Source organism: Siniperca chuatsi, linkage group LG17 (genome assembly GCF_020085105.1).
Source record: "Siniperca chuatsi isolate FFG_IHB_CAS linkage group LG17, ASM2008510v1, whole genome shotgun sequence".
Taxonomy (NCBI): domain Eukaryota; kingdom Metazoa; phylum Chordata; class Actinopteri; order Centrarchiformes; family Sinipercidae; genus Siniperca; species Siniperca chuatsi.
In genome coordinates this window covers 14,477,233-14,492,480 of record NC_058058.1, presented here as the reverse complement: position 1 = coordinate 14,492,480, position 15,248 = coordinate 14,477,233, and the positions used below count along the sequence as shown (strand labels likewise).

Genomic DNA, 15,248 nt, shown 5'->3' with positions numbered 1-15,248 from the left:
CCTTTAGTTACATCATTTTTAATTACATTTCTTTGGGTTTTAGACTGTTAGTCGAACAAAACAGAATGCGACCTTTGACTCTGAAAATTTGTGACAGGCATTTGTCAGTATTTTCTGATGTTTTATAGACCAAGCAATTAATTTATTAGTTAAAAAAAATCGTTAAACTAATTTATTTATTTATTAGTTGCAGTGCTACATTTAGTCTATCCATTGTAATTAGACCTTTGGTGAATCACAAAATCACTGCGTATAATGAAGATATTATGAGCCTAGGAGGTCATTGTGGTAGTTTGCAGAATTTCATCTCAGGTGAGCAACGACACTTAACTATTGTCTCTGTACACTACCATGGAATTTGTACCTGTGGTACTACTGCAATGTAGTGTGGTTTGTATGTATTGTAAAGTATGCCTGCATCATGTCACTCTTGAGATCTGTTGTACATATTAAGAGGAAATCTATTTATTATACAACATAAAACATGAATGTGTACTGCAGACATCTCACGGACAAGGAGAACAATAAAATATCTTCAACAGTGCACACAATGAAAAACAAATTAATGATATGTGATCATTTAATTATGTGTACAAAAACAAGCAAACTCACCCATAAAAAAAAATCATAAACCAGCAACATCAAGTAGTGCATTGGAGGTTACAATCAACACATTTTAAACATTTTATAATAAATACGCTGTGGTCTGACACTTAAAGCATTGTATATGATCAAAAGTCTGGAGTCACCGAGGCAGGCTAGGAAAGAAAAGTTTCATTCAAATAATATAAATTCAAAATCAATAAGCAGACCTTAACTGACATTGGTTGAGCTACTGGGAGGTTGTAGAACACTTTCTAACACTAAATATGAAACTATACTACATCATTCAACAATATAAAGAACAGCTTATATGACCAGTCACTTACTGTGTTGTATTAACGTCACATTTCATTAATTTGGATCACTAAAAAAACTCAAAAAGACTGACTTTGAAAAGGATCAAGTCACACAAGTGATTATCCTCTGCTATTGAATGTCAACACAGCAGTGCTATTACATTGAATGTCACAGTATTCTCTGTCAGTACACCTATCGTACACCGCTCACATCTCACAAAAATTGCAAAAATAACATCTCAACAGTTCCAATAATCACATTAATGAAAGCTAAAAAGGGTAAGAATAACATGTAAAGGCTACAGTCGGTTCAGTAACACTTGGCTGCTCCGCTCAGTTTAAGGAGACAAAAACATTTTTCCTGATGATGAATTTATGACTGAAGAAAAGCATACAGCACTGTATATACCAGTACTTTACTGTATTATAGATAAGTGCAAAATGTGGTCACTTTTAGCATTTATTATACAAACACAAATATAATAAATCAACAAATAATCCTCACCAATTCAAGTGACTTACAAAAAAAACCATACACAACAATACACAACAATAATTGTGATCTTTAGTTTTGTAGTAAAGGTATTAAATTTAGCACACAGTAATATTCAAAAACAAAGAGGTGTCAAAGAGGTTAAGTGCAAAAAAGTGCCTGTAGCACTCAGGGTGGTGGTGTGGACTGGTTTGTAAACCAGACCACACTGATAAAGCTGGCACACCCCTGACATATTTAACCTGGACATATTTAACCTGTCCCACAGTGCAAAGCATCCAAACAACATTCGGTAGTTTAAGGTAGAAAATGTTGGGTGTTGGACGATGCTGTGTCTAGCATGCTAGTTTTTACAGTTCAAATAAGGCCATCTTCTCTTTCAAAACCATTGCATATTCCTTGGTTATTTAGATCTGTTTAAAAATATCTTTGACATTAAATGGAAAACCAATTTTGTCAGTGTCATACAGTATTAAAGATCTACTAGTGCTGAGAATACAGAGAATCAGCAGCCTAGTCTGCAGGTCTATAACAATATTTCAGTAAATGTAAGTGCATACTGTATCCCCCTTGTTGAGTGTATCCTCCACTCTTTCACAGGAGGATGTGAATGCTCAGAATCACTGTTATTTATTGTCTCTTTCCTCCATGGCCATTCACAAATCTGTTTCTCCCAGTAGCTCTCCTCCGTTTTGTAGGTTGTAAATTTCTCAAGGACTCCCTCTGAGCTATGGAGAAAAAACACATAACTATGTTAAACATTTAGGATCGGGTTTACAGAAGAGTTGTCACCAGTCTGCCTGTTATGAGACTGACCTGCAACGCCATCTGGGACAAAACCACGTGAGTCGACAACACTGCTGTCCTCACAGTCTTCACTTTGCACACAAGTGCTCTGTAAACAGAAAGAAGCTCAGAGTGAAAGGCAGTTCTGACCCTGTCTGGTTGTTTCTATAGTCTAAAGTCTAAAGGCCTTTTTCCACAAAAGACATTCTGACATGTAAGAGTAGGAAAAGCGCGGGTGCCGATAATGCAATTAATGATGACTGAATTTAATTTAGCTGCTTCAGTTTCAGGTTCCTGGTATCGTACCAGGATGTTGGCTCACTGTCATGGCTCACTGGGACACTTGAATTGAACACATGCAATCTTGTATCAAATAATTAGTAACGCTTGTGGTTTTCCAACTATGACAACTCAAAATGAAAAAGGCCTATTGTGGCTTTTAACGTAAACAACAATAGTTCAGCAAAACAAGATTTTTACTACTCTTAAAACATTTTGTGAATTAATACTTAAAATATAATGGAAGCATTCGGTCAAGAACCAAAGCAAAATCTCACCTTCATTTTATTTTGCTCATACCACACCATCCCATATAAACATAGTAGTGTGATGAGTGCCTGAAAATGTAAAAGAGGATGCAAAAAGGCTGGTTAAACACTATTTTTGTTTTTTTCCAAGGGCATGAGTGAAAATACACTAAGTGAGCAGAAACATAGAAACCCTAAAGTTACATATGTATTGCAACATACTGTACATTGCAGATGCATGCTATAGCAACAAAATATGTCCACACTTGCTTTGCATGTGAACAGACTAGCAAGAATGGACTTGTATAAGTATAAGGTTCCTGGAAGGCAAGCTTGAACATTGCAAAGACTGTAAAGTTTTTAGGCTGTTTGAAAGGAGCGAAACTCAGTGGTGTACAATGAATACCATTGGGATAAATTCAAAAGTAACATGCACCTGTTAACCTTGGACAGTTGTGTAAAGCACTCACGTCTGCATAGTCAGCTTTAATACCAACACGCTACAGGTCCCTGACACTTCATGGTAACTGTTACGAGGGCAAAAGAAGGTCCAATGCAGCAGAGTGTATATTATCACTTATCAGAAACAACCAGCAGAAGTAAGGCAGTGATGTTTGACATTATTTTCATGATAGCCATCATTTTCAGTCCATGAAGGAGTGTAGTTTACATTAATAGTGGTTGTTGTCCCTTTTTGAAAAGGTACATAAGGTCATCACAGTGTTATTATATTTACACAGGAAGTATAGTTGCATAATACTGATGCATCTGTTCTGGACTGACTGAAGTGAAACATATAAATAATATTAGTCTATTAGTCACAGACATATACACACTTGTCTTCTCTTACCAGACAGAGCAGCCACAGAAATACAGAGCGAATTTGTGTCTTGGAAAACAAGTCGTGACCAAATTTCACACAAGCAAGAGCCTCAAGGAAAGCAATGGCCCTGAAGGGAAATATAAGAGTGTTAGATAAATGGTGTTGTTGCTCTGGAAATTTTAAACACAGGTTTTTGTATTTAACAATGGCCCCCTCTCATGGCAATGCCATTTCATTGCAATGGAGCTTCTCTGTGGATGCATAACACTTGTAGTATATGAGTCTAAATGCATGCGCTCTAAATTATTGTTCCCCAGCCATTCAAACCCAAAACAATATTCACTCACCATACTGCTGTGGGAAATTCTTTTTTCAATTTTAAAAGGTTACTCTGCAGTGGTAAACCTCAGATAAGAGAGCGGCCTAAGTGCTAAGTATTTCATGCAGATGGAGAGAGAGCCTGTCTCGTTGCTATGGAAACTAGAGCAGACTGCAGGCATTAGCAGCTTTGTGTCTGAGATGAGGTCAATAACTACATTACGTTATGAATTTCATTCACACTTGATGCTAAATTTCAATAAAGCCTCTCTAAAAACTTAACATTTCAGTTTAAATAAAACATTAAACCAAAATTGATCCAACACATCCTTGTTAAAACCTTGCCCATTCATCTGTCAACTACGCTAAAATAGCTTGTAGGACCTGGAAAAACGTGCATGCTAATAAGATAGCTGTTGCCACTTGTGGGAAGTATCCATTCACTGTTAAGTTGTACGCGTGCAAGAACTTTGATTGGTTGTCATTTTTGAATCTACAACATCCCTCGCCTTGCTTTCCAATACATTTCAACCATAAACAGGAATAGATCATTAACAAGTGACACTGTTGATTCATGGCCTAGTCCTTAAGTTGCCTTTATGATTTAATTAAAAACAGGGATAGCCAACCAGCTTGGGAACAGCCCCTTAATTGTGATATATGCCGACAAGGTTCAGTGTCAGTTTGCTTATCAGACTACTGCTATCAATTCTAAAACAACATTGTTGCTATTTAACTGACAGACAGACACAAGCAAATATGACTCAAAATATGGCAATGAAAAAAAAGGAATGAGTAAAATTAAAATATTATGATAGTCCTTTAAAGAATTCCTACTGGGGGCACATCAAGTTTTCAAAAACTACCATTAATGCAGCTTCCAAACTTGCTTCTAGACCAGTGAACGGGACAAAAGATACTTACCCAAACACCCAGCACTGGGTGCCAACTCGTTTACACTGAGTGTCTGTCAGGTATGCATAATATTGTCTGAAAGAGGTTGAAGAAAATAGGAAATTTGTACTTGTCAAAAACAAAGTAAGTGTTTACGGTTTCCACACTTAAAAAAACAACTTAAATGTTAGAAAGCATCTGAAACAGCCACCACCTTTTCCCCACAAAACAATTTGTAATGTCGGGCTTAAATATAAATAGAAGTATTAGTTTTAGGTTTTTTTAAATCGAGTATATCACATTTATTGTTGCTCATAGGTGTAGTGTCAGATGTCATTTTGAAGGTTGAACATACCGTACAGTGGGTGCAGTGATGACTCCAATGAGGAGGATACGACACCAGCTGAGAGGGTGAGACGCCTGGAAGACGAAGATGTGCTTAAGGAAGAACGTGTTCAACTCTGTCAGCTGTGAAGATAAGGGATGTAAAACAGAAACATTTTTAAAGGATTTCTTATATCGAATACTGAGGACAATCTTACAAGGATTTCTGAGTCAAAGGTCAAAGAATACAGTACCTGCCATAGGATCATAAAGAGATAGATGCCTGCTAGCCTCTGGAAGGAGGACTTTGGGTCAAACCAGCGCACATAAGTCCAGCTGGCCGGAGTGAACTGAAGCACAGCTCGCTTTATCTTCCCCGTGGTGGTGTGGATTTCCCTAAACAGAGTATGTGTGCTTTTGAGGATACTGAGATACATACACGCATGCAATCTTGCATCAAACAATAACATAGGAGTATCCAGAATTCTAGTATTATAAACTATCTACCTTCTGTTACATACCAATGATCAACTATGTGATTCTTATGGGAATCTGCCAGTACAACCTGATTTTGTACCTCTAACTACCACTTATACCCTATACTTTGGGGTTTTTTAAGGACCTGTGGATTTCATGAATATACAAAGATAAAAAGAAAAGAAAAGATACAGGAAAAGAACATAATCTTCACTGACTTGATGCTGGCCCAGTGGTAGGCCCTCATCTCCAAAAACCGGCAGGCGGTCATACCAAGCCAGATGCCCCCTCCATTACACAACAGTATGTCCAGTATCACCTGATCCCACCAGCACTCCGCAAAGTTTGGCAGCAGGTGCATGAAGAACAGCTGGAAAGGAGAGTGAAAATAAAATGAATTTATGTGGTGAAAGAGATAAATAGTTTTTTTCCAATCAAGAGACTACATTTCTTTAGTCTGTTGAATGATTCTATCACCTTTGTTGGCCTCAGGATCCGTGAGGAAGTCGATTCTGTTATGAGTAAATCTGGTATTAGGCTAAATCCTGTAATCTAATTCCTCCAGTCAACAATTGGCAGCATTTAAGGCAACAGTACTTGCTATGTGCAGAAACTCCTGCTCAAACTACTGCTTTGTTATGATGAGTTTCTCCCAAACAAACAATCCTTGTTGCCTGCACAGACCGAGCTGAAGCAATGAGCTGGATCACTACAAATTGCAAGTAATTACTTTTTTTTGCATGACTCCTTTTAGGTCCTTGGACAGCTGAGATTCATGTAACAGATTTTTTTTTTTTAGCATGGACAGATCACGCCTGGTCCCATCTTGAACACATGCACGCTACCTCAGTGAGTTCCCAGGTGATGCTGATGGTCCAACAGAGGCCGTAGCTGCGGATGAGCAGAGCCTTCATGGCCCAGCCTGCAAAGTGGCCGAACGCAAAGATGTCGAAGTGACTCAGGATCCGCTCCCATGTTATCACTGTACAGTTTACAGCATATTCCTGTCGGGGGAAAGGTGACTGAATTATAAGAAACACAATGAAAAAAAAGAAAACAGTTTTATAGCTGGAAGTGTTCTCTTCTTAATTTACTATGTTCCGAAAACTGACACGACATCAGAAAATCATAATAATTCTTCTCATAATCATGATGATCTAGGCCTAATAACTGGGGCAACGTTGTACTAAGTACCTATGCACTTGTGTAGTCATATTTTAACAGATTTAGTTTAAACAACACATTTTAAGCTCATGTACAAACAATGGTAGCTTCATTGGAACTTGTTATTTGAGCTAGAAAGTTAAACCCACTCCTCTTATTATTACAGGCACTAAGAGTTTTTGTAAACTACTTTTATATGTTAAGTTCAAAGCTATCCCGAAAATGGTTTTAGAGGACATTTTAGATCCTGTGCATTACGTTAGCCCAACCCTTTCTGTATATTGATGTAGACTCTCAGATTGGAGCTTGCAATCAGTGATTCATGCGGGATCATGTTCACATCCATACACACACACACACAAGCAAGAAAATCTGTCTAACAGAGAACTGACAGAGAGAAGGCTTCTCTATGCCTCAATCCTTCCATCTATTCTGATATCTTCCAACATATAGTATTAGTTGTGGTGTGAGCTTGCTCTGATGGTTCAGATGACCATAATATCCTCACCATGATATCGGCTTCCCTTGTGGCGTAGCGCAGATTTGGATCCAGCCAGTACATCAGTATCTTTACTTGGTCCCAGTTGAGGAAGATGAGGAAGACAAGAAACAGGAAGTACATAACACTGAGACCTACCCAAGACAGGAGAAAGTGAGTGAGGATAAGGAAAAATTAAAACTGGATCCAAGCAGAAAAAATTAGGTTAATGTGAATGATGCAAAGTGAGTGAGACAGCTGTGAACACTCACCAAACACCATTCGCCATATTGCAGGGTGAGGCCTGGTAAAAGGTCCTGATGAAGAAAGCATCATACTGGTAAGTGAGTACTTGACAACTGTGCTATATCCAAGACAACTCAGCAAGCTCCCCTCAACGGCTGTAAGATGCGGTTGAAAGCTCCAGAACAAGCCTTAACCTTAAGAGGTATTTTTTGTCAAACTACTGTTTCAAAGGATGAACTTTCACATTGAATCAGGACAAACGTCTAGACTGGCATTTTGTCTTTTTATCTGATATTTGTGTCAACAAATGAAGTAGGGCTGCAACTGACAATTATTTTTATAATCTGCCGATTATTCTCTTGATAAAGTAAATAATCTTTTCGTCTATAGATAGTCAGAAAATGGAGAAAAATGCCCCTCACAATTTCCTAAAGCACATGGTGACGTCTTAAAATTGCTCGATTTGTTCAACCAAAAGTCCAAAACCCCAAAACTCACTGTAACATAAGATAAAGAAAAGCATCAAATCCTCACATTTGAGAATCAGAGAATATTTGATATTTGTGCTTGAAAAGTTACTTAAACTATTAAATAATTATCAAAATAGCTGCAGATTCATCTCAGCTGACTAGCTGTTTCAGAACTACACTGGACAAGAAAATAGCATGGGCTGGGACTTAATCGCGTACCATTTAATTATGGAGCCAATGTAAGTTTAGTTAAATAGCTTACCATTAGGAAAGGCCAAGACACTGATGACCAAGAAGAAGGAGACAACCACAAATAGACCAACTCGGAGGTTGTTGTCAGAGTGCTCATCATCCCTGTAACAATACAGTATCACAGGTTAACAAAGAGAAACTTATGTTCCTGGATATATTATAATATTACTTTCAGTTATACAAGCTAGCATAGATATTGAACAGGAATGGTGATGTACTTATAGCTTTTAAAACTTATATTAAACACCCAATTGTTACACGGTAGTTTACCTGGTAAACGCAAAGTACATGAGGCTGAGCACTGCAACTGTCAGGAGTGTGATGGTGTGTGGCTTATAGAAGATATCAATGCAGATGTCCTCCACTTGTTGCTCGTTTATCATTCGGAAATGTAACTTATAGTTGACATCATCCTTCCGAGGTGTTCGGGGAGCCACGGTGGCTGCCATGTCGCTGTTGTGGGCTACTTTCTTCATTTTACCAATTTAATTTTAACGGCTAAAACTAGAAGTTGTAAAAGCAGAAAGACAAGATGATGCGAAGAGAGCCCTCAACAAGGAACCCTGAAGACAAGCTGAAGCACAGAGCTAATGGGGGTGTTTGTACGCGAAAGTACGCGTTCTAGTATTCACCTAAACAAATATTATAAACCGACAATACAATACCGTAGTCGCATTTGTAACTAAAGTCCTTATATTCAATTAAAGTTATCTATTTTAATTTTCTATTCTCGTGAGTATATTATTTGCATTTAGTGGCACCCACAAATATGTCGTTGTGGTACATCCCACATTGTGACACTTCCGGGATGTCCTTGAGTGAAAATACACGTGAAACCGGTTGACATTGCGCGGCTGCTTGGTAGATGAGGGAGCCGATTTGATGTTGAAATGTTTTGATTCAGAAGTTGTGAGTAAAAAGTTAACAATCCAGAATATGTTGGCTTTGGCTGTTTTCCCCCCAGGCTTAAAGAGGCGTGTTATTCTGATAGCTTGCTAGCATTTAACGATGCATCCGGCTCAAGCTAGCCTCTTGTAAGGCAACAGTTCAGTCTCAAATTTCTGTTTTATATCTTACCTGCATTGATAAATAACAAATGGAGAGTGAAATTATTCTAAATGCCTCTCTGTAGACACAGGTGGTTAAGCTTAGCTTCTTTCTACACGCCATCACACTCATGAAGCGCTAAATTAGCTACTAGAGGTCTAAAACAATTAACTTGAATTAACACCGCAGTAGGCTACTACATCGTCGTATTGTAATGTAAGTTACAAATTGTCAGTGGTGGAAGAAGTACTCAGATATTTTACTTATTTAAAAGTAGCAATACCACAGTGTAAAAATACTGTTACAAGTAAAAGTACTGAATCTAAGTAACTAATGTTGTCAAATAAATATAGTGGAGTAAAAGTACAAAGTAGCATAAAATGGAAATACTCAAGTAAAGTACAAGTACCTTTTAAATTGTACTTAATTACATTCCACCACTGCACATTATGCAATAGCATGTACATGATCAGAATCAATACAACAACTTCTTTGTCCTTCACAAGGAAACGGAAATGTATCTTTGACAAGTTAAAATGCACGGTATGCGTAGAACAAAAACATACACATGTCAGAGCTCTAAGTCCTTCACTGCTCATTTATTATTTTAATGGAAGTTGGAACGATAATAATGAGTCTAAACAGACTGTACACTGTACTCAATATATGCACATAAAACCACGTCTGTATGTAAAGTAATTCGTTATCCATCGAGTAATTTATTCCAGCATTCTTTGCATTTGTATAAACAGTATATAATAACAATCTGATCTATATATAGATTCTAATTTAGGTTAGTTTGAAACTATTTTGTATGTTTTTGTGTTTGTTTTTTTTGTCTTGCAGAATCGCCATGGCTTCATCCTGTACACAGCTGTGTCTACAATGCAGACATCTTCTTCGCTCCAAGAAAGTGGCTGGCACCTGGCAGTATTCAACTCAAGTTCGCCATTGCACTACAGTTACAAGGGTACCCACCAAAGTTCTGAATGCATCCTCCATTATCAAGGGGAATCACACAACAACTCAGGCAAGACAGCGGTGGAAACAACAGATGTTCTGTTACAGTGACTTAACTGCCAAACATCTGGCAATTGAGTCTAAGGAAGACAAGGATATTGAAGAATTGTCAAGCGCTAATGTCGTAGCATACAAGAGACCTCTGCTGCCAATCAGAGATGCTGTGCCAGTGACTGAAAGCCAGATGCCATTAGGTACATATTGGTTTGCTGTTGTTGACCATAAAAACCTTTTCATTTAATATTAGAATTCAATTAAAATGTTATTTTTATCTTGAGAGGTAGTTGAATATGTTGTTCTGTCTTTATTTTCTTCATTTACCAGATCTGGATGCTGCTGAATTTTCAGCATTAGAGGAGATCAGTGATGAAGAGGCTGTCAGTATATCTGTTCCATCAGCCATGCCTCCAGCCTCCACCTCTCTTAGAGACTACGTTGACCAGTCAGAGACACTCAGCAAACTGGTACAGCTAGGTAATTATACTGCAGACTTCAAATATGTTGCTGAGAACAATGTAAATCATATTGACTTGGAAGCATATTCAGATTTATTATGATATAGGCAATGATCTTAAAAGTTGGACTTAACCCAAGTCGCTTCTTTTTTTTTGGTGGCTACACATTTATGATCATTCATGCTCTCATTGCAGGTGTGAACCTGTGGAAGCTTGAACAAAGGCCCAACGTGGGCTCCATGCTGCTGAGGCTCAACTTCAACACAGATGTTGCCCCAAGGCTGCTGTTCCTGAAAGATATCGGGGTGGAGGACTCTTGCTTTGGCTATATTGTCACGCACAACCCCTTCATTCTCACGGAGAGTTTGGAAAACCTACAGGCCAGGTGACATGAAGGGATCTCGGCAACGGCAACATTAGATGCCTTTTATATTTACCAAATTTAAGTCACACAAAACGATGTAACTGTATATGCTGTATACTGTAGTAGTGACGGGTCAGGTCATTTTCCCTCTCTGCAGTTGCACCTGCTATGAGACTGTCTTAATAATGTTCTCTTTTTTGTTGTTTGCAAAGGGTGAATTATCTCAAGTCAAAGAAGTTCAGTTCCGAGACTGTTGCATCCATGGTGTCCAGAGCGCCGTATCTGCTTAACTTCAGTGTGAAGAGGCTGGACAACAGACTGGGGTTCTATCAGCAGCAACTCAACCTCAGTGCTTCTAATGTAAGCATCCTTAACTCATGTCAGGTCTCACTGAGAAGCCCAGCCATGTTTGTATCTTAGCAAGAATAAGTGATTCTCTTTGTACAGTGTATTATCCCAGTGTGTTGTAATTTTTTTCACAAAAAGAAATTGTGACTTTGTTGGTAGAAAAAGAAATCATAGCTAGTTTTGTTTCTCTCTTCAGACACGGAACATTGTAGCTCGTCTACCCAGATTACTGTGTGGCAGTTTGGAGCCTGTCAAAGAAAATTTGAAGGTACAACACTACAGGACAACAGTCATTATTAGAAAACATTGAATAACCTTGAGGTGCTGTGTTTAAATACTTTTTGTAAATGTGTTGCACAGGTGTGTGGAATAGAGCTCGGCTTTAAGGAAAATGAGATCCAACAGATAGTTATTGCCGTCCCAAAAGTGCTGACTGCCAATAAAAGGAAGCTAACCCAAATATTTGACTTGCTCCACAATACCATGAAAGTGCCCCACCACCTTATCACCAAGTTCCCACAGGTAGATTGACTGCTGTTGGTTGTTGATTTCTTTGCCTTTGCCTTTTATTTTTTACCAATTAAAGGTCAATGTAAACTAATTTCCTTTGTATTTAGTCCATATTCAGAATAATAACTTGAGCATCTGAAATATCCTCCCATAGGTCCTCAATGCCAAGTACCTGCGTATCAGCGAGCGCCACCTGTTCCTCGAGTACGTTGGAAAGGCTCAGTATGACCCAACCCTCCCCAACTACATCTCCCTGGACCGCCTGGTGTCTTTGCCTGATGAGATTTTTTGCACTGAGTTGGCTTTGGCCACATTGGAAGATTTTTATTTGTTCCAAAAGACACTTTGATTCTTCATGTGGGGACATTAAAAAGGGCTTCAGAAAACAAGTGGTCAAGCACACAGAATAAATACCATAATGTCAGATACGTGCAGACATGAAAGTCTTTAAACATAAAGAGCATCAACTGAGTTTGAAATACAGTTTGCTTTGTAAATGTGATGTTTAATACATGTTCACAATGTATATCAGCTCTTCTGCCTGGAATATTGGTCTTATTTACTGAAACTGTTTGTCTAAAGAGGCCATAAATGTGATAAAAGTTATGTTCAGTCTAGTGCCTGCGAAACATTTGCTTCAGTTGAGGGGCATAAAATGATCATCTATCATATATTGAAAACTACCTATACTGAGAGTGGATTGTAATTTTCAATGTGAAAAGGATAAAGTCTCACCTGTTCAGTGGTGAAATGTAACTGTAATTTACTTCAGTATTTCCATCCCATATGCTACTTAATACTTCTGCTCCACTATATTTCTAAGTGAAATATTGTACTTTTTACTTATGCTGACAGCAATAGTTTCAGCATATTTAGATATTACATACAAAACATAAAATTAATTTATACAGTATAATGCATTGTTATACTATAGATTTTAACTACACAATATAATTGCTGAAAAGCATTTTAAACACTGCTTCCATGTGAATCCACCAGGAATATTAATCAATTTATAAAATATATAATAATATAACACTGAAAGGGCCAGTTCACTGCATAATGAGTACTTTCACTTTCAATACTTATGGTTAATTTTGCTGCAACTTTAAGTAAAATTTTGAATACAGAGCTTTTACTTGTAATTGGGTATTTTTACATTCTGGTATTGCTACTTTAGGATCTGTATAATTATGCCATCATTGCATTTTTTAATGAACTACCACTGTGATTGCTCTATCTTCATATGACATCACAGTGTTGATCAAATCAGAGTTTTCAAAAACGTTACTTTGTTAAACACCTCGCATAAAGTTGCGCAGTTGCGCACTGATCTGCATTCTCCTTACCCATAAGGCACCGCGGTCGTTCTCAGTGGTAAAAATGGCGTCGAGGGCAGGTAAATGAATATTGCTGTTTTTTGAGATTTCCAGTTTTAAATTAACTCGCTAAAGATCGTTTTATACTGGTATGGCGTGACGCATTTTATACTGTAACACATAATATTGTGTTGTGTTAATTTTGTCTGGCTGAATATGCCCTTTGGCGCATTTGTCTTGTGTGTGTCCTCTAGTGTCCCCGTGCTAACTAATGCTAAGGGTGCTTGTTAGCTAACGTTAGCTTAGCGCTAGCCACTAGTCACAGTAAAATATATATGTGACAACTAGACACTCGCTATGCTGTCCCTTTAGCGATTAAACGTGTCTTAATGTCTAATCAAACAGCTGTTATTGCGTCCAGCTATCGTTTGGTGTTATGTTGTAAAGTTAATATCTATACTCAGATGTCATCTAATGTTAGCTCCTTACCATTACAGCCACTGTTGTGCTGTTCCATCTGTCATTCCAATGCACTTGAAGATGTTAAATTATTTCAAAAGGGCAAGTTATTTACTGTCTGTCATCCAAGGCCTATTGTCTTGTCAGATAATATGGTTTGAACATAGTTAATAACTTGAAAGTTACAGGTGAGTCTCCTAATTTAGCATTAAATGACGTACTGAGTCGCCTGAAGTTTTTCAGATGTAGTGTGGTTGTCTACTGTAGTAAATACTACCCAAAACGTCGTAATCTGAAAGGTTAAAGGGAAGGGGAAAATACATTTGTACTTAAGTAGTACTAATACTGTATCACTGTTGGAACTTCCTCTGCTACTTAAAAGTGTGCTTTTCCCTAAAATCAAGTTTGTGCTGCCTGACTGATCCTGTCTGTGTCTTTTCTTGTCATGTTCACAGTAGCGTCAGGCAGGCTCCTGCTTGGGATCCGCAAATGGTATTTCAACATGTGTGGCTTCAACAAGCTTGGTAAGCCCAAAGAATAATGTGTTGGTCAAAATATTCAGTTTAAAACTCTACATTGCTACTTGTTTTGAAGCTACTGTATGCCAAGACTAACAATGAAAATGTGAATGTAGGGAGAAAACATCATTGTCTGGGATGAATATACATTTTTGTATCATTGATTTTTCCATTTAGCATCTTCAGCGTTGCATGTTTTCTGTGTCAGGTTTAATGCGTGATGACACAATTTATGAGGATTCAGATGTGAAAGAGGCCCTAAGGAGACTTCCAGAGACGCAGTACAACGAGAGGATGTTCAGGGTCAAGAGAGCCCTCGATCTCTCCATGAAGCAGCAGATCCTCCCTAAAGACCAGTGGACCAAATTTGAAGAGGTACATTAAACAAATTTATATATGGTTTTTGTTCAAGGTAGAGGTGGGTTTTAGTGTAAAGGCATAATATTACACTGCATTGTTTCCCCACCTACCGGTATGTAGTTTTTTAAATAGTACATGTAGATAGTTGCAGAAGCATTTAATTGTAATAATTTCCCATTACATGCTTACTTTTAAGTGATTTACCAATTTAATAATCTTGCAAGCAGATAAAATAGTGAATTCTCAGTGTAAAATATGAAATAGTTGTCATAATGTGAAAGTTAAAAAATGTAAGTCTTAGTAAATGGAAAACGAACAATTTTGGTGGATCTTTAATCATAACGTCTACTTCTACCTACCTACAATTACAAAAACTGTTAGAATCTAGAAGGATTTGAGTTGTGATATTGATATATCCTGATTTCATTTGTAAACTTTATATATTTTTCTTATCTTTTCCATTTAGGATGTCCATTACCTGACACCGTATCTGGATGAGGTGATCCGTGAGAGGAAGGAAAGAGAGGAGTGGATGAAGAAATAGATGGTTCCTGGTCAAAGCTGTTAATCCTTGTCTTTGGTCGGTGCATGGTTGTCCCCTGGTGTAGTATTTAAAATGAAATGTGATCTATATAAGACAGTGCTCATTAAAGAAATGTACATTTTGGAAGATGTGGAAGTGTCACCTTTTTATGTA

General features: G+C 37.7%; 3 protein-coding genes across 8 annotated transcripts; 2 read left to right on the top strand and 1 right to left on the bottom strand.

Moving 5' to 3' along the window:
- Positions 1-566: 566 nt before the first annotated feature.
- ptdss1b (phosphatidylserine synthase 1b) lies at positions 567-8,779 on the bottom strand. Of its 4 annotated transcripts, XM_044170763.1 has the most exons (13): positions 8,422-8,779; positions 8,162-8,253; positions 7,456-7,500; positions 7,214-7,338; positions 6,387-6,545; positions 5,760-5,911; positions 5,319-5,460; positions 5,096-5,208; positions 4,771-4,836; positions 3,556-3,655; positions 2,736-2,795; positions 2,209-2,287; positions 567-2,120 (listed from the first exon to the last, which is right to left on the bottom strand). In XM_044170763.1, exons 1-13 carry the CDS (start codon positions 8,625-8,627, stop codon positions 2,023-2,025), a joined length of 1,437 nt encoding a protein of 478 aa, XP_044026698.1. In that variant the 5' UTR covers positions 8,628-8,779; the 3' UTR covers positions 567-2,022. The 4 variants fall into 4 exon arrangements, 3 of the variants coding, with proteins under 3 accessions (XP_044026698.1, XP_044026700.1, XP_044026699.1); XR_006375106.1 differs by lacking the exons at positions 567-2,120; positions 2,209-2,287 and adding an exon at positions 3,142-3,232 and having other exon boundaries at positions 2,751-2,795; XM_044170765.1 differs by lacking the exons at positions 567-2,120; positions 2,209-2,287 and adding an exon at positions 3,176-3,232 and having other exon boundaries at positions 2,751-2,795.
- A 133-nt stretch (positions 8,780-8,912) lies between these two features.
- On the top strand, positions 8,913-12,426 carry mterf3 (mitochondrial transcription termination factor 3). Of its 2 annotated transcripts, none has more exons than XM_044170767.1 (8): positions 8,913-9,060; positions 10,045-10,412; positions 10,543-10,692; positions 10,869-11,058; positions 11,250-11,397; positions 11,582-11,653; positions 11,746-11,907; positions 12,050-12,426. In XM_044170767.1, exons 2-8 carry the CDS (start codon positions 10,052-10,054, stop codon positions 12,242-12,244), a joined length of 1,278 nt encoding a protein of 425 aa, XP_044026702.1. In that variant the 5' UTR covers positions 8,913-9,060; positions 10,045-10,051; the 3' UTR covers positions 12,245-12,426. The 2 variants fall into 2 exon arrangements, with proteins under 2 accessions (XP_044026702.1, XP_044026701.1); XM_044170766.1 differs by lacking the exon at positions 8,913-9,060 and adding an exon at positions 9,066-9,185.
- A 778-nt stretch (positions 12,427-13,204) lies between these two features.
- Positions 13,205-15,221, top strand: LOC122863908 (cytochrome b-c1 complex subunit 7). Of its 2 annotated transcripts, none has more exons than XM_044170770.1 (4): positions 13,205-13,294; positions 14,129-14,197; positions 14,400-14,566; positions 15,018-15,221. In XM_044170770.1, the coding sequence occupies exons 1-4, from the start codon at positions 13,279-13,281 to the stop codon at positions 15,093-15,095; spliced, it is 330 nt and encodes a 109-aa protein (XP_044026705.1). In that variant the 5' UTR covers positions 13,205-13,278; the 3' UTR covers positions 15,096-15,221. The 2 variants fall into 2 exon arrangements, with proteins under 2 accessions (XP_044026705.1, XP_044026706.1); XM_044170771.1 differs by lacking the exon at positions 13,205-13,294 and adding an exon at positions 13,341-13,363.
- The last annotated feature ends 27 nt before the right edge of the window (positions 15,222-15,248 follow it).

What these genes read in the sequence shown, in the direction of transcription:
- LOC122863908 (XM_044170770.1), top strand. An exon ending in GTGTGGCTTCAACAAGCTTG is followed by an intron (nt 14,198 to 14,399) that starts GTAAGCCCAAAG and finishes TTTCTGTGTCAG; the next exon opens with GTTTAATGCGTGATGACACA. An exon ending in AGTGGACCAAATTTGAAGAG is followed by an intron (nt 14,567 to 15,017) that starts GTACATTAAACA and finishes TTTTCCATTTAG; the next exon opens with GATGTCCATTACCTGACACC.
- ptdss1b (XM_044170763.1), bottom strand. Translation starts at nt 8,627, where the DNA reads ATGAAGAAAGTAGCCCACAACAGCGACATGGCAGCCACCGTGGCTCCC. An exon ending in TGTCTTGGCCTTTCCTAATG is followed by an intron (nt 7,501 to 8,161) that starts GTAAGCTATTTA and finishes TTTCTTCATCAG; the next exon opens with GACCTTTTACCAGGCCTCAC. An exon ending in TGTCCCAGATGGCGTTGCAG is followed by an intron (nt 2,121 to 2,208) that starts GTCAGTCTCATA and finishes TTTTCTCCATAG; the next exon opens with CTCAGAGGGAGTCCTTGAGA.
- mterf3 (XM_044170766.1), top strand. Translation starts at nt 9,160, where the DNA reads ATGCATCCGGCTCAAGCTAGCCTCTT. An exon ending in TGAAAGCCAGATGCCATTAG is followed by an intron (nt 10,413 to 10,542) that starts GTACATATTGGT and finishes TTCATTTACCAG; the next exon opens with ATCTGGATGCTGCTGAATTT. An exon ending in TTATCACCAAGTTCCCACAG is followed by an intron (nt 11,908 to 12,049) that starts GTAGATTGACTG and finishes ATCCTCCCATAG; the next exon opens with GTCCTCAATGCCAAGTACCT.